This window comes from Oncorhynchus mykiss, chromosome 15, assembly GCF_057628025.1.
Source record: "Oncorhynchus mykiss isolate SJ-2025 chromosome 15, ASM5762802v1, whole genome shotgun sequence".
Lineage (NCBI taxonomy): Eukaryota > Metazoa > Chordata > Actinopteri > Salmoniformes > Salmonidae > Oncorhynchus > Oncorhynchus mykiss.
The window spans coordinates 58,479,891-58,499,732 of record NC_143036.1 but is presented as its reverse complement, the minus strand read 5'-3'; the positions used below and the strand labels follow the sequence as shown (position 1 = coordinate 58,499,732).

General features: G+C 45.1%; 1 protein-coding gene across 1 annotated transcript in view; it reads right to left on the bottom strand.

Annotated features, from left to right (window-relative positions):
- The window catches only part of LOC110490753 (plexin-C1), a 30,187-nt gene extending 12,709 nt beyond the window's left edge, over positions 1-17,478 (bottom strand). Inside the window, exons 1-18 of the mRNA XM_090200458.1 lie at positions 16,298-17,478; positions 16,023-16,157; positions 15,319-15,453; positions 15,120-15,229; positions 14,457-14,737; positions 14,261-14,363; positions 13,916-14,003; positions 13,679-13,717; positions 11,759-11,892; positions 10,930-11,106; positions 10,322-10,424; positions 9,951-10,130; positions 3,677-3,847; positions 3,451-3,553; positions 2,631-2,732; positions 2,311-2,414; positions 2,128-2,169; positions 1,872-1,996 (exon numbers count right to left, since the gene is read on the bottom strand). Of these exons, the coding sequence (XP_090056584.1) occupies positions 1,872-1,996; positions 2,128-2,169; positions 2,311-2,414; positions 2,631-2,732; positions 3,451-3,553; positions 3,677-3,847; positions 9,951-10,130; positions 10,322-10,424; positions 10,930-11,106; positions 11,759-11,892; positions 13,679-13,717; positions 13,916-14,003; positions 14,261-14,363; positions 14,457-14,737; positions 15,120-15,229; positions 15,319-15,453; positions 16,023-16,157; positions 16,298-17,263 (3,098 nt within the window). The 5' untranslated portion in view covers positions 17,264-17,478. The remainder of the gene's footprint in view (positions 1-1,871; positions 1,997-2,127; positions 2,170-2,310; positions 2,415-2,630; positions 2,733-3,450; positions 3,554-3,676; positions 3,848-9,950; positions 10,131-10,321; positions 10,425-10,929; positions 11,107-11,758; positions 11,893-13,678; positions 13,718-13,915; positions 14,004-14,260; positions 14,364-14,456; positions 14,738-15,119; positions 15,230-15,318; positions 15,454-16,022; positions 16,158-16,297) is intronic.
- Positions 17,479-19,842: the final 2,364 nt, after the last annotated feature.

Genomic DNA, 19,842 nt, shown 5'->3' with positions numbered 1-19,842 from the left:
ATTACTAAGGTCACCAACACATCTATTGGTCTCGGTGTGTTTCCAAGGGTATGGAAGTCGGCCATAATAACGGCCATCTTTAAATCAGGCGACCCTGCTGACGTGAGTAACTACAGGCCCATTAGTATACTACCTGTGGTGTCAAAGGTTGTTGAAAAGTGTGTAGCAGAACAACTGATTGCCCACCTCAACAACAGCCCCTTCACATTACACTCCATGCAGTTTGGCTTCAGAGCGAAACACTCCACAGAAACGGCCAACTGCTTTCTTCTGGAAAATGTGAAGTCCAAGATGGACAAAGGGTGTGCTGTTGGGGCTGTGTTTCTGGACCTAAGGAAGGCTTTTGATACTGTTAACCATGAGATTCTCATCACAAAATTGTCCAAGTTCAACTTTTCCCCTGATGCCTTGAGATGGATGAAATCATACCTTGAAGGCAGAACTCAGTGTGTCAGAGTGAGCAATGAGCTGTCGCCCACTCGTAGCTATGATGTGGGCGTGCCCCAAGGGTCTATACTGGGGCCTCTCCTGTTCAGCCTGTACATTAATGATCTGCCTTCTGTCTGTACTGGGTCTGAAGTTCAAATGTATGCAGATGATACAGTGATATATGTGCATGCAAAGAGCAAACAACAAGCTGCACAAGAACTCACTACTGTAATGGTCCAGGTTACAAAGTGGCTCAGTGACTCGTGTTTGCATCTCAATGTGAAAAAAACTGTTTGCATGTTCTTCACAAAGAGGGCAACAGATGCTACTGAGCCAGATGTCTATGTGTCAGGGGAGAAGCTCCAGGTGGTATCCGATTTTAAGTACCTTGGCATCATACTTGATTCCAACCTCTCTTTTAAAAAGCATGTGAAAAAGGTAATTCAAATAACCAAATTCAACCTATCAAATTTCCGATTTATACGAAATTGTTTGACTACAGAGGTAGCAAAACTGTACTTCAAATCTATGATACTCCCCCACTTAACATACTGCTTGACTAGTTGGGCCCAAGCTTGCTGTACAACATTAAAACCTATTCAGTCTGTCTACAAACAGGCTCTCAAAGTGCTTGATAGGAAGCCCAATAGCCATCATCATTGTCACATCCTTAGAAAGCATAAGCTCTTGAGTTGGGAAAATCTTGTGCAATACACCGACGCATGTCTTGTATTCAAGATCCTTAATGGCCTGGCTCCCCCTCCACTCAATATTTTTGTTAAACAGAAAACCCAGACATATGGCAGCAGATCCACAAGGTCTGCCATGAGAGGTGACTGTATAGTTCCCCTAAGGAAAAGCACCTTTAGTAAATCTGCATTCTCTGTGAGAGCTTCCCATGTCTGGAATACACTGCCATCAGACACACATAACTGCACCACATATCACACTTTCACAAAATGCTTGAAGACATGGCTAAATCAATCAGATTTGTGAACATGGTCCCTAGCTGTGTGTTGCCGCTTTCCATGTTGTCTGTTGTCTGTAGCTGGTGAGGTGTGGAAACACTTTGTTGCTTTTATGAATTTTGTCTTGCTGCTTTTTGTTTTATGTTGCTCTGTCTGTATGCTACGTCTTGCTTGTCCTATGTTGCTCTGTCTGTATGCTATGTCTTGCTTGTCCTATGTTGCTCTGTCTGTATGCTATGTCTTGCTTGTCCTATGTTGCTCTGTCTGTATGCTATGTCTTGCTTGTCCTATGTTGCTATGTCTTGCTTGTTCTATGCTGCTATTGTCTATATTGTAATTGTTTTTAATAACCTGCCCAGGGACTGCGGTTGAAAATTAGCCGGCTGGCTAAAACCGGCACTTTTACTGAAACGTTGATTAATGTGCACTGTCCCTGTAAAAATAAATAAACTAAACTAAACTAAACTGACTCACTTCTCCTTGACGTTGAAATTCTTCTGCTCCTCCAGAGCGTGGACGAAGGAGGTGAGGAACACCTGATCCCGGATCAGTCTGGACAGGGCCTGGCAGCTCTCGTCTGGCTGCCCCTTCACCGCGTCCTGACCACAGGACAGATGTTAGCTACTTATGGAAATCTATTACATCCTCCGTTTCCCTTCCAGACATTCATAAAGTCACGGTATGGCAATCAGACGAGCAGATTTCACATACAGTTCAAATCAAATCTCACCTGGCCAATGTCTTTGATACAGGAGGTCATCACAGGTCCACCCTAATAGAAACAATAGGACAAACTAAACTATGAACATAAAAACACAACCTATCTGTCCATTTAATACAACATGTCTTATCTTAAAGCAGACTGTATTAGGTATACTGCATTGACTCTGTTCTGTGTTCTGCTCCTACGTACGTCAGGGAAGAAGATCCTGGAAGCAAAGTGCTTGTAGTCCAAGAAAGGGATGGCTCCAACGTTCTCAATTAAATCACACTTTTCCGTCTGCATATCCACAAATCCTAGAGGACAGAAGGGTAAGTAAGGGCGTTTGTTTTTGGTGCAATTGTAACTATGTGTGAATTGCATGTGGGTGGTAGTCATGGGCCTTTACTCTGTTAAATCCATTTTATGATGCCAATTTGGTGCATCAGTGAGTATGAGTGTGTGTGTGTGTGTGCCTGTCTGTGTGTGATTTAAGAATATAAATCAAGGTTGGTGTGTCCACGATGACTGACCTTGTCTGATGTCATTTCTGATGTCACACTCCAGAAGTTCCAGCTGCTTGTCCATTTGTGCTGCCATTTTCCTCTGTTTAATGTAGGAATACCACACCGCACCTGGTCAGGACAGGACAAGAGCTTTATTTTCTCACACACACACACACACACACACGCACGCACGCACGCACACACACACACAAAAGCATACCTAAACCTATGGGCCCTATTCAACCAAAACAGGTCTTTTTTTGTTGTTGTTTAGTTTATTAATTCGACCATTTAAAAAAACAAGCACACATAAAACTTGAAAAAGCCATACATGCACATGAAAAAAATCATTGAGGATAACACACAATAAAGTCTGGGACTTATTTCCATTGTGGTCCTCTTGAGACAAGATGGCTAGACAACATCGAACACAGTATGGCAGCGAAATAAAATGTAAAAAACAGAGAAGAAGAACATCTCATCATTCCAGTTGCATCATAGGGGTGATTCATATGGGCACAGAAGACAAACATATTTTAACTTTATTTTTAAAGCTGCCTAGAGAGGACATTGTTTTCATGGGCAGGGGCAACTCATTCCGTTCTGAGGCTCCAGTATACAAGAAAGTACCTTTCCCAGCATTACTCCTGAACCTGTATAGGCACACATCAGCAACACCTGATCTGGTGCTGTGATTGTGTGCATCCCTAACACGAGGAAAGTAATCACTTCTGGGCGCAGTTTCAGAACCCAGAACCAAATCTTGCGTGCCAGCTACTTGATTGGACATTTACAGTCTGTCATGAGACACTAAGTCAAAACAAAGTTGACGAAGTTGAATACTTACCCACAATGACCACAATGATGATGGGTATAAGCACAAGGATGAGTAGCAGTGAAGGTGCAGCTTGTTTTGGTAAAAGGGTTTTCGTGAAGTTTCCAACTCTTATCTGAAAAACAAACACATCATAATGCATGTTGACTGTAAAATACTATTTCTAAGGACAGTTCTGATTCGGAGTTTCCAAGAGCAACTAACAACCTTTTTGGATTTATCTGAATAAGAGGTTTACCCTCACTGACTTGATGTTAAAGTTGGGAGTGTTCTTTATGTCACAGATGACAGAGTCAGTCCCGTTGCTCTTCTCGATGGTTTCCATGACACACTCTACATCCTGGTTCTCCTCCTGAACACCAAACACTAAGATCTCTTCTGTGGCGATGTTCAACTTGTCAGCCCTTTTCTGAAATAAAAAAAAGAATGGAATGTGTATATGAGAGAGAGAGAGAGAATTAGGCTGATATCCACTAATTATCAAAATCCAGAAAAGAGCCATTAAATTCTACAACCACCTAAAAGGAAGCGATTCCCAAACCTTCCACAACAAAGCCATCACCTACAGAGAGATGAACCTGGAGAAGAGTGCCCTAAGCAAGCTGGTCCTGGGGCTCTGTTCACAAACACAAACACACCCCACAGAGCCCCAGAACAGCAGCACAATTAGACCCAATCTTATGAGAAAACAAAAATATAATTACTTGACACGTTGGAAAGATTTAACAAAAAACAGAGCAAACTAGAATGCTATTTGGCCCTAAACAGAGAGTACACAGTGGCAGAATACCTGACCACTGTGACTGACCCAAACTTAAGGAAAGCTTTGACTATGTACAGACTCAGTGAGCATAGCCTTGCTATTGAGAAAGGCCGCCGTAGGCAGACATGGCTTTCAAGAGAAGACAGGCTATGTGCACACTGCCCACAGAATGAGGTGGAAACTGAGCTGCACTTCCTAACCTCCTGTCCAATATATGTGTCATGTACTGTCATGTTGTCTTGTCTCTGTCCTTTCCCTTCACCCTGTCTCCCTCTGCTGGTCGTGTTAGGTTACCTTTTCTCCCCCGCTTTCCCCCAGCTGTCCCTTGTCTCCTCTAACTACCCATTCACCCCGTTCCCCACCTGTTCCCTTTTTCCCTCTGATTAGGTCCCTATATCTCTCTCTGTTTCTGCTCCTGTCCTTGTCGGATTCTTGTTTGTTTGTGTCATTCATGCCTGAACCAGACTGCCGTCATGTTTGCTGTAACCTTGTCCTGTCCTGTCGGAATCTGCCGGTCCATCTGAGCCTACCTATGTTTGGTAATTAAAGAAGCTCTGTTTAAGTTGATTCGCTTTTGGGTCCTCATTCACGCACCGTAACAGAAGAATCCGACCAAGAATGGACCCAGCGACTTCGGATCCTCTCCACTCAGCCGTCGAGATCCAGGGAGCGATGCTAGGCAGACACGAGCAGGAATTGTCTGCTGCTCGACATGCCGTTGAGACCCTGGCCACCCAAGTCTCCAACCTCACAGAACAGGTTCACCATCTCCGCCTCGATCCACCGGCCACTTCCAGGGCTTTCGAATCTCCGGAGCCCAGAATCAATAACCCGCCGTGTTACTCTGGGGAGCCCACTGAATGCCGCTCGTTCCTCACCCAGTGTGATATTGTGTTTTCTCTCCAGCCCAACACTTACTCCAGGAGCACTGCTCGTGTCGCCTACGTCATATCTCTCCTTATTGGACGGGCTCGTGAGTGGGGCACGGCAATCTGGGAGGCAAGGGCTGAGTGTACTAACCAGTATCAAGACTTTAAGGAGGAGATGATACGGGTTTTTGATCGATCTGTTTTTGGGGAGGAGGCTTCCAGGGCCCTGTCTTCCCTATGTCAAGGCAATCGATCCATAACAGACTACTCTATTGAGTTTCGCACTCTTGCTGTCTCCAGTGGCTGGAACGAGCCGGCCTTGCTCGCTCGTCTTCTGGAGGGTTTCCGCGCAGAGGTAAAGGATGAGATTCTCTCCCGGGAGGTTCCTTCCAGCGTGGATTCCTTGATTGAACTCGCTATTCGCATTGAGCGACGGGTTGATCTTCGTCACCGAGCTCGTGGAAAGGAGCTCGCGCTCTCCGTCGCCTCCCTCTCCGCATCACTACCATCTTCCTCTGCCGGCTCGGGTGCTGAGCCCATGCAGCTGGGAGGTATCCGCATCTCGACTAAGGAGAGGGAACGGAGAATCACCAACCGCCTCTGTCTCTATTGCGGTTCCGCTGGTCATTTTGTCACTTCATGTCCAGTAAAAGGCCAGAGCTCGTCAGTAAGCGGAGGGCTACTGGTGAGCGCTACTACTCCTGTCTCTCCTTCAAGATCCTGCACTACCTTGTCGGTCCATCTACGCTGGACCGGTTCGTCAGCTTCCTGCAGTGCCTTAATAGACTCTGGGGCGGAGGGCTGTTTTATGGACGAGACCTGGGCTCGGGAACATGACATTCCTCTCAGACAGTTAAAGGAGCCCACGGCCTTGTTCGCCCTGGATGGTAGTCCTCTCCCCAGGATTCAGCGTGAGACGTTACCTTTAACCCTCACTGTTTCTGGTAATCATAGTGAAACCATTTCTTTTTTAATTTTTCGTTCACCTTTTACACCTGTTGTTTTGGGCCATCCCTGGCTAGTTTGTCATAATCCTTCCATTAATTGGTCTAGTAATTCTATCCTCTCCTGGAACGTCTCTTGTCATGTGAAATGTTTAATGTCTGCTATCCCTCCTGTTTCCTCTGTCTCTTCTTCACAGGAGGAGCCTGGTGATTTGACAGGGGTGCCGGAGGAATATCACGATCTGCGCACGGTGTTCAGTCGGTCCAGGGCCACCTCTCTTCCTCCACACCGGTCGTATGATTGTAGTATTGATCTCCTTCCGGGAACCACCCCCCCCCGGGGTAGACTATACTCTCTGTCGGCTCCCGAACGTAAGGCTCTCGAAGATTATTTGTCTGTAGCTCTTGACGCCGGTACCATAGTCCCCTCCTCCTCTCCCGCCGGAGCGGGGTTTTTTTTTGTCAAGAAGAAGGACGGGTCTCTGCGCCCCTGCATAGATTATCGAGGGCTGAATGACATAACAGTGAAGAATCGTTATCCGCTTCCTCTTATGTCTTCAGCCTTCGAGATCCTGCAGGGAGCCAGGTTTTTCACTAAGTTGGACCTTCGTAACGCTTACCATCTCGTGCGCATCAGGGAGGGGGACGAGTGGAAGACGGCGTTTAACACTCCGTTAGGGCACTTTGAATACCGGGTTCTTCCTTTCGGCCTCGCTAACGCTCCAGCTGTCTTTCAGGCATTAGTCAATGATGTCCTGAGAGACATGCTGAACATCTTTGTTTTCGTTTACCTTGACGATATCCTGATTTTTTTCACCGTCACTCCAGATTCATGTTCAGCACGTTCGACGTGTCCTCCAGCGCCTTTTAGAGAATTGTCTTTTTGTGAAGGCTGAGAAGTGCACTTTTCATGCCTCCTCCGTCACATTTCTCGGTTCAGTTATTTCCGCTGAAGGCATTAAGATGGATCCCGCTAAGGTCCAAGCTGTCATTGATTGGCCCGTCCCTAAGTCACGCGTCGAGCTGCAGCGCTTTCTCGGCTTCGCGAACTTCTATCGTCGTTTCATCCGTAATTTCGGTCAGGTGGCAGCTCCTCTCACAGCCCTTACTTCTGTCAAGACGTGCTTTAAGTGGTCCGTTTCCGCCCAGGGAGCTTTTGATCTCCTCAAGAATCGTTTTACATCCGCTCCTATCCTTGTTACACCTGACGTCTCTAGACAGTTCGTTGTCGAGGTTGACGCGTCAGAGGTGGGAGTGGGAGCCATCCTTTCTCAGCGCTCCCTCTCTGACGACAAGGTCCACCCATGCGCGTATTTTTCTCATCGCCTGTCGCCGTCGGAACGTAACTATGATGTGGGTAACCGCGAACTGCTCGCCATCCGGTTAGCCCTAGGCGAATGGCGACAGTGGTTGGAGGGGGCGACCGTTCCTTTTGTCGTTTGGACTGACCATAGGAACCTTGAGTACATCCGTTCTGCCAAACGACTTAATGCGCGTCAGGCGCGTTGGGCGCTGTTTTTCGCTCGTTTCGAGTTCGTGATTTCTTATCGTCCGGGCTCTAAGAACACCAAGCCTGATGCTTTGTCTCGTCTCTTCAGTTCTTCAGTAGCCTCCACTGACCCCGAGGGGATTCTCCCTGAGGGGCGTGTTGTCGGGTTGACTGTCTGGGGAATTGAGAGGCAGGTAAAGCAAGCACTCACTCAAACTCCGTCGCCGCGCGCTTGTCCTAGGAACCTTCTTTTCGTTCCCGTTCCTACTCGTCTGGCCGTTCTTCAGTGGGCTCACTCTGCCAAGTTAGCCGGCCACCCTGGCGTTCGGGGTACGCTTGCTTCCATTCGCCAGCGTTTCTGGTGGCCCACCCGGGAGCATGACACGCGTCGTTTCGTGGCTGCTTGTTCGGTCTGCGCGCAGACTAAGTCCGGTAACTCTCCTCCTGCCGGCCGTCTCAGGCCGCTTCCTATTCCCTCTCGACCGTGGTCTCACATCGCCTTAGATTTTGTCACCGGACTGCCTTCGTCAGCGGGGAAGACTGTTATTCTTACGGTTGTCGATAGGTTCTCTAAGGCGGCTCATTTCATTCCCCTTGCTAAGCTTCCTTCTGCTAAAGAGACGGCACAAATCATCATCGAGAATGTTTTCAGAATTCATGGCCTTCCGTCAGACGTCGTTTCGGACAGAGGTCCGCAATTCACGTCTCAATTTTGGAGGGAGTTTTGCCGTTTGATTGGGGCTTCCGTCAGTCTCTCTTCCGGCTTTCACCCCCAGTCTAACGGTCAAGCAGAACGGGCCAATCAGACTATTGGTCGCATCTTACGCAGTCTTTCTTTTCGCAACCCTGCGTCTTGGTCAGAACAGCTCCCCTGGGCAGAATACGCCCACAACTCGCTTCCTTCGTCTGCGACCGGGCTATCTCCTTTTCAGAGTAGCCTCGGGTACCAGCCTCCGTTGTTCTCATCTCAGTTCGCCGAGTCCAGCGTCCCCTCCGCTCAGGCTTTTGTCCAACGTTGCGAGCGCACCTGGAAGAGGGTCAGGTCTGCACTTTGCCGTTATAGGGCGCAGACTGTGAGAGCTGCTAATAAGCGTAGAACGAAGAGCCCTAGATATTGTCGCGGTCAGAGAGTTTGGCTCTCCACTCAGAACCTTCCCCTTAAGACGGCTTCTCGCAAGTTGACCCCGCGGTTCATTGGTCCATTCCGTATCTCTCAGGTCATTAATCCTGTCGCAGTGCGACTTCTTCTTCCGCGATATCTTCGTCGCGTCCACCCGGTCTTCCATGTCTCCTGTGTTAAGCCCGTTCTTCGCGCCCCCGCTCGTCTTCCCCCCCCCCCCCCCCCCATCCTTGTCGAGGGCGCACCTATCTACAGGGTCCGTAAAATCTTGGACATGCGTCCTCGGGGCCGTGGTCATCAGTACCTAGTTGACTGGGAGGGGTACGGTCCTGAGGAGAGGAGTTGGGTTCCCTCTCGGGACGTGCTGGACCGTGCGCTGATTGATGATTTCCTCCGTTGCCGCCAGGTTTCCTCCTCGAGTGCGCCAGGAGGCGCTCGGTGAGTGGGGGGGTACTGTCATGTACTGTCATGTTGTCTTGTCTCTGTCCTTTCCCTTCACCCTGTCTCCCTCTGCTGGTCGTGTTAGGTTACCTTTTCTCCCCCGCTTTCCCCCAGCTGTCCCTTGTCTCCTCTAACTACCCATTCACCCCGTTCCCCACCTGTTCCCTTTTTCCCTCTGATTAGGTCCCTATATCTCTCTCTGTTTCTGCTCCTGTCCTTGTCGGATTCTTGTTTGTTTGTGTCATTCATGCCTGAACCAGACTGCCGTCATGTTTGCTGTAACCTTGTCCTGTCCTGTCGGAATCTGCCGGTCCATCTGAGCCTACCTATGTTTGGTAATTAAAGAAGCTCTGTTTAAGTTGATTCGCTTTTGGGTCCTCATTCACGCACCGTAACAATATGACCATATTAGAGACACATATTTCCCTCAGATTACACAGATCCACAAAGAATTCGAAAACAAATCCAATTTTGATCAACTCCCATATCCACAGTGTGCCATCACAGCAGCAAGATTTGTGACCTGTTGCCACAAGTAAAGGGCAACCAGTGAAGAACAAACACCATTGTAAATACAACCCATATCTATGCTTATTTATTTTCCCTTGTGCACCCTTAACCATTTGTACATCGTTGCAACACTGTATATATATGTAATATGACATTTGTAATGTCTTTATTGTTTTGAAGCTTCTGTATGTGTAATGTTTACTGTTCATTTTTATTGTTTATTTCACTTTTGTATATTATCTACTTCACTTGCTTTGACAATGTTAACACGTTTCCCATGCCAATAAAGCCCCTTGAATTGAATTAAATTGAGAGAGAACTTTTAAGTACATATGTGTGTGTATGGGTGCATGAATGCGTGCACATGTGTGTATACCTCAATGGTGACACGCAGGTTGTTTCCTGTCTTGATTGCAGTATAGCTGGTGAATTCTGGGTCCGGATGGTAGGTGAGCTGTGATGAGCAGGCCAGTGTCTGATTGGCCACTCTCAGAGACACAGTGGAGGTGACTGGCTGGTTAATGTGTTCAAAGGGAAGTGTGTGGTACCACAGAGTCTAAAAACACCAACAACAGGAATTAGAATACCTCAGATATTGATCCCCCCATGACTGATTTCTGTGTTGTGTGAAGGTGAAAGTTTGGTGAGGTGTGGCAGTGTGCATGTTCATATTAGGTTACTGACTGGTTACGTGAGAGTGGTGCTTAGTCAAGAAATCAATTAAAATCAGTGTGTTAAGATGTCTACCCCAGAGCTGTATTTGGTTTGGATGGTCTGAGGGGCGTGGTCATGAACAACCCCCTCCACAAACTCCAGCTGGGACCCTTGGACCTTGATCTTCCTCTTCCCACTGCAGGACACATACGAAATCAACCAATCAGAGGGTTGTTGGTCACACCTAGCGTGCTGATGTGAATTGTAGTCATGTCTAAACCACATTATTTGAATAAGCCAGAGGAAGAAAAACAAGTTGTAACACACAAAAAACATTTCACAGAATAAATAAAGTATGACATGGTCCATAAAAACTAGCTAGCCAAGCATGAAGAATTAGAGAGCTACCAAAAGCAAAAAGGGAAGCCAGTGCTGAGCAGCTGAGAGAAAGAGGTGATTGAAACATAACACTGTTGTATGAAGCAACTTCTGGGAAGCGGCCCACTGTCTTTCCCCATCAGACAACATAATGGCCAGTAGCCATATATGGAAAAGAGTTACAGGCATGCTTCTTAACCTCTGTATAGCTTGTGTGTGTGTGTATATAAAAATTTGGATCATAGGTGCGTACCTACATGTGTGTGTGTGTGCGCACACGCGTACCTATGTGTATGTGTGTGTGTGTGTGTGTGTGTTTTTACCTAGCCCAGGTAGTGCTTGGTATTAGCCCAGTGCAGGACGGTGAGGACCCATAGGTGACAGTGGCCTTGCCCAGACAGCGACCGTCTGGCAGCACGGCACACACAATGACAGAACCTTTGTCGCCAATGGGGATGTGGAACGTCAGACTGGACCCAGTGTTGTTCCACACAGGAGACCTGACCAGGTGATACACACACTACACAGGTTACAGATCCCCCCGGTACTGATGCTCATTCTGTTCATCAGTTCCGGAGGTCTACGTCACCGGCTTTCTAGGCTTCACTGAACGGGATTCATTATCATCAACCCCGGACTGTCTTATCTGATTACACACACCTGGTTCCTATTTCCCCTGATTAGTATATGTGCCCTCTGTTCCCTCTGTCGGTTATTGTTCCCATGTCCGTTGGTGGTGTGAGTACCTATGCGTTGGTGCAGCTGTTATGCTGTGTGTTATATATATATATATATATATATATATATATATATATATTGTGTATTACGGGTATCGTCCCGTGTCGTTCAACGAGGTTTACTCTTGCTCTTTTGTTTGGGTACAGCCCAGTGTTTTTGTATAAGTGTTTGTTTTGGGTGTATTAAAAACCCCTATTGTGTATTGCTGCACCTGTCTCCAAAATCCGATATACAGTGACACAGTGATAAAGCCTTGGGCTTTCATGAACGAAGTGAGCAGCAGTGAAAAAAAATCTAAATCGTTGTTTAAAAGCATTGATTACACTTTTTGCATTTTTAATTATCTCAAAAAAATGATGTCTGCATAAATTAGTAAAACAAATCATATTCCTCCGATTGTCCACTTTGACTCACTCCTTGAGACTGCAGTCCATGTGCCCTTGGATGCGAACCCTGGTCACGTGATGGAGGTTCTTCCCAGTCATCAGGGCGTGGTTTCTGCCACGGAAGGACAGAACACTGGGCACTATGGAGACGATCACTGGCTCCTGACAAACACACACAGACAGACAATATTTCTGATGAAGACAAGCAAAACTAAATATGTGTTTATGGCTGTAGGATTGTTCTTTAGTTTTGGTAAATAATGATGAGTGACAAAGTTAGAGGCATAAATATCCTACCCCCAAAAAATATTAACCTCCCCTTTTATTGTGATGATGGAAGGTTAGCATGTCTTGGGTGTATGATATTTGTGCATCTGTAACTTTCTCACTCATCATTATTCATGATTCATTCAGGACTATCAGTAATCATAGTAGCATCCACATGAATGTAGAAGCATTTAGAAACATTATATTATTTAAAATAAAAGTGATTACGCAATACATTATTTACCATTCATTTCTATTGGGCAAATGTTTTATCTGAAACATAACCAAAACAAACAGCAAATGCATCCAAGCTTGATGTAATCATTGTGTGCTCTCTCTCTCTCTCTCTCAAATACTAAACTTTTGACTACTTTAATACACATAAGTATATTTGTCCCAATAGTTTTTGGTGGGGACCATGTGTAACAGTTTAGTTTCCTTCCCTCTCCTCGCCCCTACCTGGGCTTGAACCAGGGACCTTCTGCACACATCAACAACTGACACCCACGATTGAAAAGCTATTCGCGCGCACCCCGCTAACTAGCAAGCCATTTCACAGTTACATGTGTACAAAAAGTGCTGTAGTTTCTAGTTGGTTCACCCGATATGGATGAAAGCACCCTCAAATTAAAGATGACAGTCTGCACTTTAACTTCATAATCATTGTATCACTTGTATCACTTTGGAGTGCTGACCCACTCCAAAGTGCAGAGCCAAAACAACAAAAAATGTGTAACTGTTCCAATACTTGGAGCTCACTGTATGTAATTATGATGGATGGTTTGAAATGTACTACTGCCCTGGGGCACAGTCATGTGATCCATGATCCTCACTGTAAGAGGTATGACGACTTGACTCAGAGACAAAGGCTCTATTCACAAACATCTTCTTACCTATTTATAACCTTTTTGATCCATACCATTCTGGTTGAGATAAAATCTCTATTCTATGAGTGATCTAAATGTAGGATGCCCAGATCTATGAATATTGCTCTGTACAACTGAATATAGTATCTTGGCATTGGTAGACATCCATTTGAGTGTCTTCATTTTGTCCTCAATCTTAGCTTTCGAGAGAGAGAGCAAGAGAGAGAGCGAGAGCGAGAGAGAGTGGTTTGATAAGGCCAAAGGAACATTGACAATTTAACCAACACCAAACACACACAGCTATATTCAGCACATCTGATTAAATTCTTCACATTTCATTCAGACTGGGAGGAGCATGATAACAAAGTGAGCTCATTAAAACATCTCAAACGCAGACACTATTCTGTATCTTTCAATGTTATTCGATTTCAGACGTCAACATTGTTTACTTGTTGAAATAAGTTACTGTATGTATGTACAGTAAGTAGCTTGCGACACACGTGTGAACAAAATTTTATTTTTTTTGGTAGTGGTGACCATATACAAGAAAGCTTTGTCCTTGTCACATTTCACAAAACACATGTCCATAGCTATTTGATAGGTACTGAAATGACTGTGCGCGCAAAGTCACCGTGAAAATCCCAGACCACTTCAAGTCCACTCTGTTTCACATGCAGACACAGATGCGTATACACACGCACACACACACAAACACAGATACAACCTTAGTTCCCTGTTCTGAGATCAAACTTCTCTATAAGGGACAGAAGATCCACTGAGAGATGCTGATGAAGTGATCGGTAGGATGGACTTACAGAGTAGTTCATTCCTGACTGGCTGGGTCTGCACATGTCCTGGGGAAGGAAGTGAGAGAGGGTTGATGAACAAGATACAGGAACACACATGGGTGAAGAAGTTGTGAGATGAACCACCCCAAAGAAGAAGAGGTGTGTGTGTGTATATGTGTATGTGTGAGTGAGTGAGTGAGTGAGTGAGTGAGTGAGTGAGTGAGTGAGTGAGTGAGTGAGTGAGTGAGTGAGATAGATAGATACCTGTATGGGGTTTAGGTTGGCAGACCTGGTTGTCCAGGAGCAGACATCATTACTCCAGCTACATCCAGCTGACATGCACTGAGAACACCTGAGAGACACAGAGACAGGAATAAGAATACTACACTGAGTTTAATCATAAACATGTGTACCATCTGCTACTCATGCAAAATGTGGACTAACAAATCTATAACATACAGAAAGGCAAGTGCCCAACATAATTGAAAAGATGTCATTATAGTAAATATTGAAGTAGGTCTAAACAAGTAGGTCTAAACAAGTAGGTCTAAACATAGCCATATCAAGGTGCTGAGGCGTAGCATGACAGATCTGGGATTTCTGACTGACAGGGCAGAGGTAGGTGGTCCAGAGATGTTTGAACAGTTAGTGAGCATCAGTTTCTCAGTAAGGTTCTGTTTCCCCACTCGTATCTCCACTGTGACATTCAGACCTATGTGGAACAACACAGGGAAACAATCTCTAAGCAAGATGCTCCATTTTGTCATTGAGAAATCTACAGGAGAGTTAGAAGGTGAAAGGTCACCTTCAGCAGGAAGCTGGTCGCTGGAGAACAGGCAGGAGCATTGAGGCAACGCTGGAGCGGGGTTTGTCCTGTCACACAGATGATCATTTCTTGTGAGGAAGATACAGGCGGAGGTGAGACTTCCTGTCCCATGCACATTCAGGTGGACCTTGACAGTGAGTGTGATCTTCTCTCCACTGCTGCTCTTCTCCACCTGGTAAGAGACCATGTCCTGTTGTTGGGAGTCCTCAGAGATGGAGATCCAGGCTGAAGGCTGAAGGCAGTCATCCTGAAACGAACATCTAGAACACATCACATAAAGGGGTGAGGATGAGCAGGTTTAGGGTGACACAGATAAACAGGACAAAGAAGTATATTTACAGGAAGTTTCATCTATAGAGGCAAGTTTATTCTAAGAAGCTGTGGGTGATACAGGAAATAACATTTGTTCTACCGCTCTGAAAAGAAATGTATTCAAGATCATATGGTATGAAAAACCATGGGCCGAGAAATGTCAATAACAAAGACAACTGTCTCATTTAATTACATTGAAATGACTGCCACGGTTAATCTTCATGACAAGAATGAAAAATTGCATTTTAGAAAAGAAAATGTGATATAATAAAGAAATCTCGTCTATAGTGTAAGTTATAGAAGTGTGTAGTTGTGGTTCTTGTGGCTGACCTTGACTTGTTGTTCTCAGACTCACACCAGCCACAGAAGGGGTCCTGAGCAGACCAACAGTCCTTCAGACTCTTGTGTTCACTGCACTGAGCCACAGGCACACGCATAATCTACAACAAACACACAATATTATGTCCTGGGTCCTATTTCAGAGAGGTTGTACTGTATAGTATGTATATCTGTGCACAGTGGAACTTACCTGGTTCCTCAGTGCCATGTACACATGTTTGTGGTCCACTGGATCCAGGTGCATCTTGGGAAACACACGGCGGTCGTCATCTGACTTGTAGAGCACTCTAGCACAGGCAGATTTATAGGCCTTGTCTACAGCAAGCTGACATGGGACAGAGAGAGACACTTCAATAATATCTGTCTGTTGAGGTGACATATCCCACTAACAAACAACAATACATAACATGGCCCTAGGAAATCACCAATACTGCAGTTGTAAATGTCAGTTGACTGTACACATTTCTCTCTGTCAACAAGAGTATGGATTTGATGATGATGATACATGATAGGATAACAATCATTGATGTGTAGTGGTGACCAAACCCCTGTCTGGTTTGTTAGTGTACTGCATGGCTGTCATATTTCTGTTAGAAACATGCAGAGGATTTGTTTGGATTATTAAAGCTTTCCAGGGACAACACTGCATGAAGGAGACTATTGTCTCTAGTAGAGTATTGTGGGGTTTCTCCAGGCTAATTTAGTCCTCGAATTCTCTCATGTGAGCCACGTTTGGTAGAAAACGCTGTAATTCTGTTGTATGAGTATATGTGTGTTCAAGGGAGAAATAAGGACACGAGAGGGGTGTTACGAGGCCAGTGTGTGTGTGTGTGTGTGTGTGTGTGTGTGTGTGAGAGTGTGTGTTAAGAGTTCTCATAACTGTGTTCCTCAGACCTTGATGAGTTGTCCGTCTCCTGTCCCAATGAAGAACACCAGCCAGGAGTTGTGTCTCACTGCCAACACTGATGTCATGGAGCTGTATCTAAACACCACTGCCTCTGGATGCAGGTCCGGTGCGTTACCTTGCCGCTGTGTGTGGAACAGCATACATATCAGTGTTACAGACAATCTCAACACATTTGCTAAGAAATTAGGCTAACGATAATGATAGTGACTTTGCTATGGTGTTGGTTATAAACCACACAAATAATCATCATCATCTCACCAACCTCTGCACAGGCTTGATAGCAGAAGTCTGGGTCTTTGTCTTTGAGTTGAGGCCCTGTAGAGCTGATGTTATAGATGGCCAACACGGTGTTGATGGGGTCGCTTGTGTTACCAGCCGTGAACACACCTGCCCAGAGCACCTGCCCATGGAGCCCACCAGAACCTTGAATCACAGAGGAAGACAGGAGCTCCCGGCGCTCCATGTTTCCACAACATTTGAGTGTTGCACCTTTGAGGGACATCAAAGTATTTGTTTTACTGTTCTCGCTCTTGAACCAAATAAGTCGAACTTGACGCTCTTTGGGAACGTTCGAGAACACGTAGATGTGTGAATTACTCTGAAAGCCGTCCACAAACTGAAACTTCTCCTTTTGTCTGGCGTCAATATACGGATTCGCGCTCTCATCTGAATTCGAAAAGATTCCCCCATGCTGTCCGTCTAGTGTATTCCGTAGGTCAAGAAACGGACCTGAATTGCAATACGCTTTACGCACACGGCTCTGCAACCTTCCAGACATAATGTAGGAGTTCGTCCCGACATCAACAATAAAGCCAATGGTTGAATCTCCAGGGTCCAATGAACCCACTTCAATATCCTCCGAATACACAGATTTTGAGATTTCGTTGAGATCCAGTATTTCACAGTAGCCGCATTTTGTGGTTCCACATGTGATCAAGGTCTTGTTTTTGATGAATGGCAGTAAAATGTTTACCTTAAATGGATACGTTTCGTCGGAAGGAGGTACTTCTTGGTTAGGATAAACTACATTCGGATTATCCCTCTTTATAACTTTGGTAAAATCATGGTTCAGCTGGAAGAGTCGGTCATCCGTAACGACGTATACCGAGCTGTCACTAATGGCAAAGTCGCGGACGTCGCCATCGAATGTGTGATTCTCCTGGCCCCGACTCCAGTCCACGCAGGCGAGGAGAACTCCCCAGAAAACAGCCCTCATCTCGTAAGTCATGTAGTCAGTCAAGCCTGAGAGGAGAGTGCATGGTAAACTCCGTTCTGCGCCTCTGATGCCACTGTCATACTGTGCCGAAGGCCAACAGGAGGATTGCGTAAAAGCGCACAGTGGATAGATGCTGCAACTATGTGTTAACTTTAGGTCACTAAATATAGTTCCGGCGGTTATGTTCTGAGATTCAGACTTCCGTGTTTAAGTCTCTACTGTGATGTCGTAATGAACGCTAGTTCCATACATTTCAATCTCAGCAGAGGTTGTATCAGTAACATCGTTGTTAGAGTGTTTCCAAAACGTCTCCAAACGCGCATTGGTGGTAATGCCTATATAGCCTATTCAAATGCCAGTGCCAACATCTCCATCAGATGATTATTGAGATTTAAACACTTTGATTCATTAATAAAATACGTAACCAAGTGAATGCCTCACACATTACTTTTGATGTCATCATGGGCTATCCCAAGGGGGCACTTTTTGTTCGGTCCTACACTGCATTCTGGTGGTGAAAGTGTTACATGACTAGACAAAATACTACCCCAAAGACTGGCATGCAGTGGTGTAAAGTACTTAAGTGAAAATACAACTGAAGTCGTTTTTAGGGGTATCTGTACTTTATTTATATTTTACAACTTTTACTCAACTACATTCCTAAAGAAAATACTGTTTACTACATACGTTTTCCCTGACACTCAAAAGTACTCGTTACCTTTTGAATGCTTAGCAGGACAGGAAAATTGTCAAATTCACACACTTATCAAGAGAACATCCCCCGGTCATCCCTACTGCCTCTGATCTGGCGTACTCACTAAATACCACTGCTGGCATTATGTACACCAGAATCTGCACACATACCAGGTCTTGAATTTTGATTTTTTTTTTAAACAGCCATCTAGGAAAACGTATTATATTGTTTGTGGTTCTACTTTTAAACAGGACTATCAATCAATCAACCAAGCAACACACAATACATGTAACAAACATTGAAATCTTTCATTATGATGATACTTTTTGAAACGTACATGCTCACATACACTCATCTGTCCCCTCTGCATATACTGCAGCAGAAACCTCTGTAAAGTTTATTTTAACTTTGGACCAGAAGATGGCGATCTAATATCAGTAATAATAGATCCTAAACACAAGTAGCCTCTGCCTCTGGTACTTCTAGCTTCCTCATGTTAAACCAAGACTTAAAGTCCTACTCCAGATGTTAAACCAGGACTTAAAGTCCTACTCCAGATGTTAAACCAGGACTTAAAGTCCTACTCCAGATGTTAAACCAGGACTTAAAGTCCTACTCCAGATGTTAAACCAGGACTTAAAGTCCTACTCCAGATGTTAAACCAGGACTTAAAGGCCTACTCCAGATGTTAAACCAGGACTTAAAGTCCTACTCCAGATGTTAAACCAGGACTTAAAGTCCTACTCCAGATGTTAAACCAGGACTTAAAGTCCTACTCCAGATGTTAAACCAGGACTTAAAGTCCTGCTCCAGATGTTAAACCAGGACTTAAAGTCCTACTCCAGTCTCCTTTCTTCTTCTTTCTTCTTCTTCTTCAGACTAGATGCTTTGTTGCTGTACAGTTCGGAAAGTGCATTGCACATTTGTTCACAAGAAAAGGGAAAAGGGAAATGGGGGAAAAAAGGAAACGCCACCATAATCTAACCCTATCTACACAACACTATCACCAATACACCCCACCACCCCTTCCCACTACTTTGGCCCCAACAGATCATACACCAGGCCGTCCGCATGGGAGGCTGGAACCCCTTCTCTCAAAACCCCCTGTAGTTCTTCTGCAGCAAAATCTCGCTCTCACCACTGGGTCTGAGTGTGAAAGTGTGTCTATGTGTGGCGTCAATATGCGTGTTTGTGTTTTACATGTGTGTGTATGTGTGTGTTAGAGTGTCAGTGTGCGAGAGTGTGGGTAGTCCAGTAAGTGTGCATAGAGCTGGTGCAACAGAGTCAGTGCAGAGTGCTCCCACTGGGCCAGAGTCATCTCGGCCGTTTTCCTGATCATTGGGGTGAGGCTCGGAAGCCTTCACATCCCCTGTCGGTGCAGGTTCTTCCTCTTCACCAATATCAGATTCAATTTCTGAGAGTTCACTATCCGTCGACTGTTCAGGGTTTCAGGAGCGTAACATGTATTTATCTCTTCTGTACTTGACTCAAAGGAGAAAGTACTCGCCTGGCCCACGACAGTCCCAACTAGTATCTGCAAGTTAAGTCTTCACCTCATTTAACGCTTGATTTACTTAAAGGTTCAATGCAACCGTTTTTATTTTGTATTTTTTATCTTAATATGAAATCATTTCTGTGTAACAATTAAGTACCTTACTGTGATTTTTTTCCAATTAAAATGGTCAAAAAGTAACAAAAATAGCTTAGCAGTGACCAATTTCTCAAGCAAGAATTTTTCTAGGGCTGTTTGGTGGTCTGAGTGGGCAGGGGAAAACTGAAAACTAGCTGTTATTGGCAGAGGTTTGGAACTCTTTCTTATTAGTCTATTCATTTCATAGTATTATTCCAAACATAGTCCTGTGTTTTATCTATATTTTTACACTATCACGTTTTTGAC